Source organism: Leuresthes tenuis, unplaced genomic scaffold (genome assembly GCF_036924035.1).
Source record: "Leuresthes tenuis unplaced genomic scaffold, fLeuTen1.0.hap1 SCAF_15, whole genome shotgun sequence".
In the NCBI taxonomy this organism is placed as follows: Eukaryota; Metazoa; Chordata; class Actinopteri; order Atheriniformes; family Atherinopsidae; genus Leuresthes; species Leuresthes tenuis.
Genome location: NW_027325369.1, coordinates 28,068,175 through 28,080,330, shown reverse-complemented (window position 1 = coordinate 28,080,330; position 12,156 = coordinate 28,068,175). Strand labels below are relative to the sequence as shown.

The window sequence follows — 12,156 nt, the reverse complement described above, 5'->3', positions numbered from 1 at the left end:
TCTCGTGTAACAATATAAAGACCTACATTCACTCTGCAGCTCTATTCTTATAGAAAAACAGGTGAGACACATATGAGCTACAGTATCCCTTGTCAGAGTCACAGGGACATTGAATTATCACTGTGTGGCCAACGAATATCCTCCAGGCTCTGACATAATTTTATGAATGAACATCAAGATGCTTTTTTGTAAGGCAGTCTCTCTGGCCAACAAAGCCAGAGTGACATCATCCAATAACTCAGCTACTGTAGAAGGTCTGTCCCCTGTGAGCTCTCTTATGAGCCAAGACATGAAGTAATGGATCTCTTACGAAGATGCTGTCTGCAGCACAAGCGTAGAGCAGATGGAGAACTGGTAGTGGGGATGAAAAACAGTTTGGAAAAGGGAGAATAACTGGGGGACTTCAAACAAAAGACTGCTTGTGCAAAATTTGAGAATGATGAGAAAAAATACTGGAGAATTTTTAAATTGTAATTTTTTCATGCAAGCAAAGCCACATCTGTCAATCACATAGCTTAAGTTGTTTCTCAAGTCCAAATTTTATCCTTTGATATTAGCACAGTTACTTTTATTGGCGCTATTACAATCTGGACTGTGGGCTGTAACAATAATTGAAGGCATGCCTAAGATCCTTTGAACATCTTTTAGTGTGGAGTGCACCTGAGTATCTTATTCTGTGCCGTGGGTGAAGATTGATTGGAAATTTTCACTGACTGAGCAAACTATCTTTACTTATGATATTTTCACACCCAAAGTGGTGTGTTTAAAATTTTTTAAGTGCCTGCACTGAAATAAGCCAATCAAATACGGTCCCATTGCTTGTGGTAGCTTGTTTACTCTCTTTGCCTTCAGTGTATTAAAAACTGGAACAGTAACGACCATTACCTCCTTGGGGACACGCTGTAACTATGGCCGCAGGAATGAAGGGTATTACTTTATCATTTATTTATTCTACAGGCTGTGAAGGATTATCAGAACTTTCTGAGATAATTCAATCAGAGCATTATTCTTAAATGTGTCGTGGACGTCACCCCAAAACAGCAGGACTAGGAGCTGCTGACCGTCTTCCAGACGGGTACAAATCAATCAATCTTGTCTCTTTGTTTCCACGCATTTTCACTTTCAAGACATCCCTGAACTGTTACAGTTATTAAATGTGTGTTTTTGTTCAAGAAAAGTGAGAGGCGCCAACTCCTGTACCCCCCAAAACAACACCCTTACTGACAATTGAAAAGAGAGTTGCAAGGCTGTCCCTCCATCACAGGGTTTCTTGGTTATTTTGGTGTGTTAATCACATTTTAGTTGTTACCTGGTGTGGGATAAGGAGTTCTGCACCTATAGAAAATGTATGGAAAGTTTCAGGAAATGCAAATATTTTAAAACTACAAGTATACAGACGATAACAGACGATGCTTGAATGACTGCAAAGACTGAGTTTAGCAGGAGATATAGTATAAAAGAAAGACTGTAGCATAACTCTGACAGCATGTGTGACACCTAATAGCACAGAGGCATGACTGCAGCCCTGATGGATTTCAAATTTTTGGCAGCTCACAAATCAGAACTTATGTTGTGCTCCACTTACACTGTTTGTGTGAGTGTGTGAGCTGTCTTAGCTTGTCGGCAAAAGACTATTTCTCGAGACATCAACGCAAAGCCTCAGTACTGGTGTGATTTTCAGAAGCTCATTCTCTGCCATTGAGAGAAGCCGGAAACCAACAGCCTTCAGCACAGGCTGTTACTACAAATGTGTTTGCCAGAAAAAATAAACAACATGGCAATAAACGGATATTAATGCCACTATTTTTAGACTCCATGTTAATGGTGGTCTGAGTAAATCATAGCTGAACAATTTATCCGATTCATGGCCTGTTTTAAAAGTTGGACTCATTGGTTTAGTTCAACTTAGTGGAATGCAGAGACTGTTGGACTTGTAAAATGAGTCTGCTTGTCTCTAAATTTCAGGCTTACATGTCACAGTGCTTCTCTTAAAATGTCACTTTTAATGATCTATAAACATTTTGGAGCCAACAAGTCGTCCAAATAAGGATTCAGGGTCAGGGGTCATTGACACAAACAAGCATGGCTGTTCGAGTGGCTGACTGATTAAAATAATACAAAAATCACATAACGGCACATCTGAAATGACGGTGAGATCTCAACAGAGGAGAGATCTGTGATGGTATCATGCTGTTTTTATTGGCAGCCATGCTGGCTAGAAATAATGAACACTGTCATCTGGGCTGGGCTCTTAGTCTCTCGCAGTCATTCCCACATACAGAACTGCCGAGTGTCTAAATGGCCTGTTTGTCATCACAGTGTGTGTGAATGCTGGGGTCACAGCGAAGGAATGTGGCCATGTGAGTATAACCAGCAGTCAGCAGAGAGACGATAAAAAGTTCGCCAAGAGAGAAGTCTGAGATAGAATGACTGAGAGAACAGTAACCTCTTAGGAGTCAGATGCTTCAGTAAAGTGGAGTACAGTCATGTTCTTTTTAGAGAGAAGAGGCTTTCTCCTCCAACCCTTCCAAATAAGCCTTACTTGTTCAGTCTTCTTCTAATTGTGCTGTCATGAACTTTAACATTTAACATGCTAACTGAGGCCTGTAGAATCTGAGATGTAGCTCTTGGGTTTTTTGCAGTGTCTCCTGGGAGGATTGACAACTGCCTTGAATGTTTTTCACTTGTGAATAATCTTTCTCACTGTACAATGATGGACTGTAAATAGTTGGAAATGTCCTTATAACCCTTCCAAGATTGATGGTGAACCACTGCTTCTCTAAAGTCATTACTGATGTCTTTCCTCCTTGGCATTTTGCTAAATCGTACCTGAATGCTCCAGAGCAGCAAACATCTGCTTTTCATAAAGGTGCTCCCACTTGATGATGATCACTTAATCGAGTGTATTTGTTTAGCAGCATCTGGCTGCTATTTATGAATGCATCTTAGAAACTGTTTTTGTACAGAATTAAGTGGAGAGAGTTGGTTCTCAGACAAAAAGAATAGAACTGAGTTTGACTTACAGCCGCCATGGAGTTAATGCGGTCTATGTAGTAGTCGGGCCAGCTGGTGGCCAGCTTGTTGGGGTCCTCTTGCTCCTGCACATGAACAGAAAGAGACTGAGTCAAACACAAACAGTACAATTTTTTAAAAAAGTTAAAGTGCAGCTGTGATGGTTTATGGTTAAGTAAACAGATCACGTTGAAACAAATCATTTCCTCAGTTCTGACCAGAATCAGAACTTTGCATCACATTCACTACGATGCAAACATTAAGCCTGTGTGTATTCTTGCTCCCCGACTGGTTTTGGATTTCAGCCAGTATGCCTAACGGTCTAAAGTAACATATCTTGACAGCTACAAGTGAGATTTTCAAGAATATGGATTCGGATACCCAGGGTCCAGAACTGGATGTAATCAGAGTCAGCCTGCATTTATTTTCAGTTAATTTATTAAACCAGAAATACACTCACTTTAACCGTTTTTATTTGGATTGGGCTTCTTTTGCCCTGACCAATCAGTATCAGGTGAAAATCTGCCAACACCTCATTCAGTTGACATCTGCAGTGGTGATTAGAAGGGGACAGTTTTTTTCTTTTATTCCTTATCGTGTGATTACAACAACTGTATCAAACAACTATGTCAAATTCATATGTCATCATTTATGAACCATCAAGGAGTTGTTGAAAGTATTTGTGCTGATTATTGATGCAAATCAAGGCTTTTCTCTCTGTAAGTTCAGAGGTAGCTGTTCTACAGTGAGTAGCTACAGTAAGTACAGTCTCCTGCACGTGCACTGAAGGTCTTTAGAGATAGAAGATATAATTACAGTGAAAATTCTTTAAATTTTCAGCCAATTTTCAAGTACAAAGTTTTCACACAAATGTCAAATTTGAATTAATAATACAAGAAACTTAGTTTAGCAACTTAACACTGACCTATGAACCATTCAAGCATTAAAAAGGCACCTCACTCAAGGGATGAACCAGTGTTGTAGATTAACATAATAGAAAACCAACTATAAATTGTATTTTTTTAGGCACTTTGTTGCTTGCAGCCTGTTATAAAGACTTCATTTGATCACATTTCATTAGTTGCATCGATGAAAACAGCTTGAAAGACATAAAATAGCATCTTTGCACCAACAAGGTGATTCCCAAAGAGCTATTATCTGAAAACTTGGCATATCTCAGCATGGTGTGCAGTGGGGGGCTGTCAAGAAGCCATTCTTAAGGAAGGGAAATGTGGGGAGAAAAGGCTGAGCTATGCCAAATGACACAAGAAGTGAACTGAAAATCAGTGGCAACAGGTCTTATGGAGGGATGAATCCTCCCCAGAGCCCGGACCTCAACATTATTGAAGCAGTGTGGGATCATCTGACAGAGAACGGAACAAAAGGCAGCCAACAGCCAAAGAAGAGCTTTAGGATGTCCTTCAAGAAGCCTGGAGAACTAGTCCTGAAGACTCCTTAAAGAAATTACAGAAACTTTGTCTAAGAGGGTTCAGACTGCGTCGGAGAATAAAGGTGCTCAGAACAAATATTGACTTTCAAGCTTGTTAGAATTGCAAAAACTGTGCATTTGCTGCAAATACACATATTTAAATTGACCCTGTAGTCACTGGTAGTACCATCACGTCCGCACTCTTAGTAAGGTCTCCAGATTAACAGGACTTTGTGTTCTTGAAAACTAATGGTGCTCAATAAACAGTAGTTTATTGAAACTACACAATCGCTTCTGGCTCCCAAGTTTAATCCTTCCACTTTGTACTTCAGTTCCATACTTAAGTTAAATACATAATAAAGGATTCAAAATATTTTTAGACTATTTGCTAGTCCTAACTGCTTTCCTAAAGAGAAAAACAAGATCTTCCTTAAGGAAGGTGGTGTGCTGAACAATGGTGCTCACATATCTGAGACCGAGATCAGTTTGCTGCGGCCAATCCGGGGAAGTGTGATGCTACGATCCACCACAGCACAAAGGAAAACAAAGACCATGTTCCTGAGTCACATCTGGTTCTGTTTAGCTCAGACTCAGAGCACTGGTGGAGTAATATCACTGCCCTTGAAACTGTGAGTTACAGTGTGTCACATTATTTCAAATTTTAATAATTTAATACAAGACAGCATTTTAGCTATAATATTTCAACATAACAAAGACACAAATAACACAAATCCCCTGCTTGTTTTTTGTAAATAGGTTGGGGAGGCAGGAAAACGACTGACCTGAGTGTTCCTAATACTTTCTTTTCTTCATGGTTTGTCATTTATGGAGTGCAAATGTTATTTCAAAGACATTAGAGAGGCTCAGATTGCCTGCACATAAAGCTACTAAAGCCTGCATGAAACCGTAGGAACAGGCTGAGTGGCTGCTGCCATCACTGATGTTATTCTGCATATGACGATAACAAAGAAAGAAAACATTCCAACACAGCATGTTTGGAGTAATAAGTCTACTATAAAAATGTAATTTGTGAGATTGTTATTGTTAAATAAATAAATTGACAACTTTATGTACTTCAAGGGCGTTTTGACTGCAAAAAGAGTTCATCAGCTCTTTCGTGATTTCAAAATCAATATTATGCCGACCGATCCCTGCAGATTTTAAAATGCTGCTTCAACGTTTGCAGTCACGAAGCCAAAAGAATATTATTGTTTCTGTTAATTAAGCCAGACAAACTCCATTCTCAGACCAGCCTGAATCAACTGTGCCCATACATAAAATCCTCTAATTATCTACAGTAACAAAATTAAATCAAATGTGGGAATAAAAATGAGCTGCGCCATCAGCAGATGCCCTGGTTCTTTTGAGCCATATTCACCACAACAGCCTCAGTTGTCTTGGACTGAGGACAAGTTTGGTCAAAGTGGATTTCAGTTACTCTAATGACCATTGTTTCTGAGCCCCTGCACTCTGTGCCAACATGCCAGTGCAAGCTGAAGAGCTAAAGTAAAACAAAACAATGGAAGTCACTGTGCTGCTCAGCCTGTGTTTTCAAGCCGGTCGTCATTTCCACTCTACTGCCGACACGCTCAGGACGGAATGCCAGACAGATGCTGGAGCTCAGATTAACAACTTAACTGCCTCTCTATGACCCTTCAGCCAAATTACAGTCGCCGACACGCCTTCAGAAACATGTCGAGTCCAATGAAACATTTATTTTGGCAGTTTCACAAGCCAGAGTAAAGTACTGTAATTTTCAACATGTTTTGGGATAAATGAAAAACAATGGCAACACAATGTTTGTTTCAGGAGTACTAGTCATATCAGAGTATACACTTCCTGAATTTAAATCCTTATACTGGAATTTCTAAGAGATGAAGTGATGCTAAGTTTGCTCTTGTGTGTTGCTGGCATTATCAAACCATTCTGGTAGTTAATCACATTTGATGAATGGTATTAAAAGTCTTGTGATAAGAAGCCAGACTTCATTGAGCGGTGCTTGAAGCAAACGAGAAGTACTAAGAGCAGACTGTGGAAATGAATGGAAAGATTGCATTTGTTTTTATGTGTATCAAAGTGCTTATTACAAGAAAAAAAAAAAGTTATCATCCGCTTATGGTTCTCAACAGGGTGAAAACATTCCAGTCACGTGTTCAGCTGCAGCAGTTTAAGGTCAAGCCCGTCATTATGTTGCAGCAATTACACACTTTCACTACACATTCTTCATGTCTGGTGACATTAAATATGATTTACAGTCCAGGCTGCAGCAAAGAAGGACAGGAATCCCCAACAGTGTATCAGGTATATATCTGCAAGGTGTTACTCTTATTACAACCGCCTGCCGAGGAATATGTTTTGTCTCAGAAGACCCAAATACCTGACTAAAACCAGCATTCAGGCATATTTCTCTGTCTGTTTGGCAAGCAATTGTGTTTTCAGAGGCACCTGTTGAAAGAGAGAATGTAATTACATATTTCAGCTTCCCTGCTGTCATGTAACAAGCCGTCTTAAAGATTTCAAACCCCCTCTGAGGTTTTACTGACAATCATAATCGGGCTCATAGATTGCAAGAATCGTTTGCTCATATACCTTCCAAGTTAAGGCTTCGGGAGCAACAGGGGGTGGAATTCCAACCACTCAGCCGGTCGCAGTCAAACAGAAGCACTTTGGAGCGTTGTGGCAACAGTCTTCTGTTTTTTACCCTTTTGTTTTGTTCTCTCAATTTTAAATTGAGTAAGGGTAAGGGAGGAAAGTAGAAAGACATGATTTCATGCTACAGACTGCTGTGCTGACTCCTTGATAACATCAAAATGTGCTTCAACATGACCCTGCAGCGCACATGCAAACATCCCTATTAACATGCTGAGAACAATAAAGATCTGATAAGAGCAAATTTTCACGTTTTCTAACAACTGTCTTTCAGCTTTGGTAGTCGTTTATTCATGTGCAGTCCAACTGTTTTGGGTCTGAGGTAGAAGCAGAATCCATACATTATCACTGAGATTTACCAACATGTTTACATGAGGTCTCCAGTTTCTCTGGTGATTGGAATAATTATTAAGCACCTCACACTCTGTTCCCATAAGTGAAGAGAGGCCCAGGGTAACCCTTGCTGTAAAGTGGGGACCCTCGGTAGGAGTCCAAAATCATGACACTGCCAGAGAGAAAGGCTAGAGTGAACAAAATACCCTTTATTAGACAAGACGAGAGTAAACTGCCAAAGTCTGAAGGCAGGCCATCTCAGCACCCGGGCTCTTATTATGGAGCCCTGCAGTCAGAATTTAGTTACGTAATGCTGAAATAATAAAGGTCTTCCCTGAAAAAGATGCAATCTGGAAGCTTAAGGAGGACCTGGCTCTAATGTGGGGCCCCTCATGATCCACACCAACAAAGTACTAAACTACATCTATTTTAAAAAATTGCATATTTTGGAACAAAATGTCTGCAGCGAAGAAGCAAATTTGTTGTTCAGAATCAAATCAATCAGTTCATTTTTCGTCACACAATGATCAAACAAAACTGTGAATTTGGCCAAGTAAAATGTGTACAAAAACTCTTAAGTCACTCGCCATTTCTTTATATATTGTGAGGAAAACAGAAACACTGAATGTATATTGAAACATATGCAAACACAAATGTAAATCCAGTATATAGGACACAAACAGAGTTTGTTCAATTCTAACATCCTTGGAAGTCAATATCTGGTCTGAGCTCCTTTATTCTCCAACACAGTCTGAACCCTCTTAGACAAAGTTTCTGTCATGTCTTTAAGTAGTCTTCAGGAATAGTTCTCCAGGCTTCTTGAAGGACATCCCAAAGCTCTTCTTTGGATGTTGGCTGCCTTTTGTTCCGTTCTCTGTCAAGATGCTTCCACACTGTTTCAATAATGTTGAGGTCCGGGCACTGGGGAGGATTCATCCCTCCATAAGACCTGTTGCCACTGATTTTCAGTCCACTTCTTGTGTCATTTGGCATAGCTCTGCTTTTTCTCCCTGTTTCCCTTCCTTAAGAATGGCTTCTTGACAGCCACCCTTCCATAGAGACCATTTCTGATGAGGCTTGGGCCAACAGTAGATGGATCAGCTGAAGGTCCAGATGCATCTCTCAGGTCCTGTGTCAGGTCTTTGCTGGATTTTTCTTTCTTAAGGACATCACTTTCAGATACTGTGAGAATACTGTTCATCTGCTGTAGATAGTTTTTTAGGCCTGACACTTCTTCTTTTGTCCTCCACGTGTCCAGTTTCCTCAAATGTTTTAAGGACACAGTGCACACCATGCTGAGATATCCAAAGATTTCAGCTAATAGCTCTTTCGGAATCATCTTGTTGCTGCAAAAAAATACAATTTCATATCTGTCAAAGTGTTCTTCTATAGATGCAATTAAAGAAATGGGAACAAATGTTGTGTCTTTGTGACAGACAGCCAGTAACAAAGTGCCTAAAGAAACAAATAAATTAGAAATACATTTCTGGAATCAAAACATAGAAACACTTGGGGTGGTTCAAGACGCAATGTACATCATAGAGGCGATGCTCATCCAACTTGTTGATTTTTTTGCAGAGGAACCAGGATATAACTCCGAATTATGTCAAGTGCGTGCACTAAATTCCTCACATTGTAACTGCTCCTGTATAAAGTAGAGGTACCTCATGAGCTGTCAGGCAAGTACAATGGCACATTGTTCTGTCTAGAGACATTAACAGTAATTTAAGTAAATATCATTTTCATATTCTCAGCTCAAGCTGTCACCACAATATGTTCCAATGTGCGGAATGATCAGCATTGTTTGACATTCCAAAGAGCCGATGTGTCTGTGGGGAGTATTTATCTACTGAAGCCTGGATATAAGGTCTCACCTTGAACGGCAGGAAATGCACAGGATATTGAATTCTGGAAGATTATGTAACACTTGCCGTCTTTTTACAGGTAGTTAAATGTTAAAAGTTTTTGCACACACTGGAGGAGAAATCTGATCCTGAGGTCACATTAAGTGATGAGGAGAAAGCACATGTGGCTGATAATTGAAGACATAAGGTGCTGCAGTGTGTAGGTGTGTATTGAATTGTCAGTCAGCTTCAGTTATGCAATGGCATTCCTGACAGCATCTGAGATGTAGGATTGCATGTGGTTGAATGACTTTGGGTACATACAAGAATTCCTCTTATAAAGAAAATGTATAGCAGTGTTCCCAAGGAAGCTGTGACACAATGTGCCATGTGAACAAAAACTACACTAGGGTTTTTGAACTGAAGAGACTGAACTTTGGAAATATGAAAGTGAAATGCTCCATCATTCCTTCTCGATATAAGATTTCAGTTCAGTTCAGAATGGGGTTTGTGTTGCTGAAATATGCAAACTGTTCCCTAAAAAAAGACGTAGCCTGGATGGCAGCATGTGCTCTCCAAAAGTCTTTCTGTAACCTGCTACCCATGTCAAGCGTGCCGATGCTCTCCCGTACTATCACAGATGCTGCTTTAAATTGTGTGCTGATAACAAGCCAGATGGTTTAACTCGTAGGATGTAGCGTTTATGACTTCTCAAGAGAATTTCAGGTTTGACTGGACATTTTTCATGTCATTACAGTCCAGTGGACCCAGAGAAGACTGGAGATCCCTAGAACTGGTTTGTTTTTTTTACTTTTCAGCATTGAAACTTGGATTAAAGTGACTTCTACACCAATTTTGTCATGACGGTAGATGATAAAATCTCCTAATTCTTCGCAATTTCATAATGAGAAGCTGTAATCTTGAATTGTTGGGATATTTACTCCTGTTGTCTCTCACTGAGAGATGAATGCAGAACTGTCCCATGGTCTGAGTTAAGTATGCCAATGCAGAGGGCCTTTTAAAAATTGAGCATAATTAAAGGGATTATTTCAAACGAAACATAACCACAGCTTCAGATATGTGGTTCACTCTAAAGAATTTTCACCAACTGTACAGACAGACATGGGCTAACTCTTCTATCAGTAAGAAAGGATGTTGCGTACAAGCCAGACTACAAAGTACCACAGAGAAGAGGGGAAGATCTCTGGCTGTTAATTTTTCAACAACACATCAAATCATGCTGAAAGTCATCCCAATGATATTGTTTGCCTTCATCATTATCACAGCTGTGATATGGACTTCATAACTGACTTGGATTGGAACAATAAATATAGCTATAGTTATCATTTTTTTAAAAAGTAATTGTTCTTGGTGTAGAAAACCTTACAGTGCAGTGCAGTGCAGTGCGTGGACAATCTGCACATGCTGCTGCATTATTATCATTCTACCCTGCATGAAAAGAGCTCACTGTAGAGCCTGCAGTTATTCAAGAGCCACCTCATAAATATAAATGTAGTTGGAAATATTTAATGACCAGTTTGAAACTAAAATTAAATGCAATAGTCTGCTATTCAGCATATCAACATGAAGCAAATAGCAAATAGCCCCACATTTTTGGAAACAGTGCTGTAGTTTTTTCAGTGTTTAAAAAAGTGAGGAGCATATTGTGTGGTCATGGCCCGAAAACACAAGCTTGTGTTTGTGTGCAAGTGCAGCGCAACTAATGGGAGTCAGGAGACCGTGTTTGGCTTCCAGCTCTGACCGATTAACAGGAGCTATTAGATGTTACATCGTGTTCTCTACCTGGAGGGTGCTCAAACAAGTCATGCAAAAACAAGTACACGCACACAAAAATGCAGTACCCTGATATAGAGATTTACTCATGCCATCTCTGTTTCATTTGTATTGGCAATATACAACCATAACTTTACTCTGCTCACAAACAAACTGACATCCAACACCTCGGACTGTAACTTAGATCGGAGGTGCAGATGTTGTTGGCTAATTTAATATTATATATTTGTGGTACGCAAGTGCCAGACATTATCTGGCTTTTTTCAGCTCAAAGTTTTGGAACAATTTACGAACAAATTTTTTCTCAGGCTTATGGATTGAATACATTAAGATTATTTGTTAATTGTTCACATTCCAAACACTAGTCTCAGGCAAATCTGCTCTCTGAGGTGGTGCATCTTTATGCTTAAAGATGCCAAGATGTCAAACTGTGGCTGTAAAGTGCAACAAAAACATTCAGACAGCGTTCACACCCTGACTGGCTAGCATTAGCTATGGTGGCCATAATCTAACTAGGTTGGACCTAGTAACATATCTGTAACCTGTAGCCAGGTATCCATTCATTAGCAAAGAAAATCTGAAGTAATTTTTTGAAAAGCCGCAAAGTAGAAACTTGAATCAGGTATGGTTCCAGTAACTGGTTTGAAGTAAATAATGTAAGAGGCATAGTATCATCATGCTGCAAAACCACGAGGAAAAAAAAAAAACGACTGTGGGGAACATCCACATGAGTAAAATGTAGGGATATCTTCAGGTGTTAATTTAATCTAGGCTGTCATTAGTATCTACAATAAACCCAATAAACTCTCAAAAATATAACAGTGACTGTTCTGTAAGCTAAAACATTTATTTTTAGCTGCTTCCATCTAATTATCATTTTTTAAACAACTAAATTGTGATCATATGGTGATATATCTCACTTTTTTTACTGTCCATTTTCACGCATGCTCGGCAGTGCTTCCTGTCACTTCTACAGCCACATCTGAATGAAACCAGGAAAAGCACTGTACAGAAAAGTGACCAATGTCTGAATGGCATAAGTATCTAATGTTGCAAGTATCTGATGTCTGAAAAGGGCTTTATGCATCATCATCA

The 12,156-nt window shown here is 39.6% G+C and overlaps 1 protein-coding gene across 8 annotated transcripts in view; it reads right to left on the bottom strand.

Annotated features, from left to right (window-relative positions):
* The window catches only part of daam2 (dishevelled associated activator of morphogenesis 2), a 101,602-nt gene that overhangs the window by 39,083 nt on the left and 50,363 nt on the right, over positions 1 to 12,156 (bottom strand). For all 8 annotated transcript variants that reach the window (XM_072366029.1, XM_072366034.1, XM_072366031.1 and 5 more), the window contains exon 4: positions 3,024 to 3,098. In XM_072366029.1, the coding sequence (XP_072222130.1) occupies positions 3,024 to 3,098 (75 nt within the window). The remainder of the gene's footprint in view (positions 1 to 3,023; positions 3,099 to 12,156) is intronic.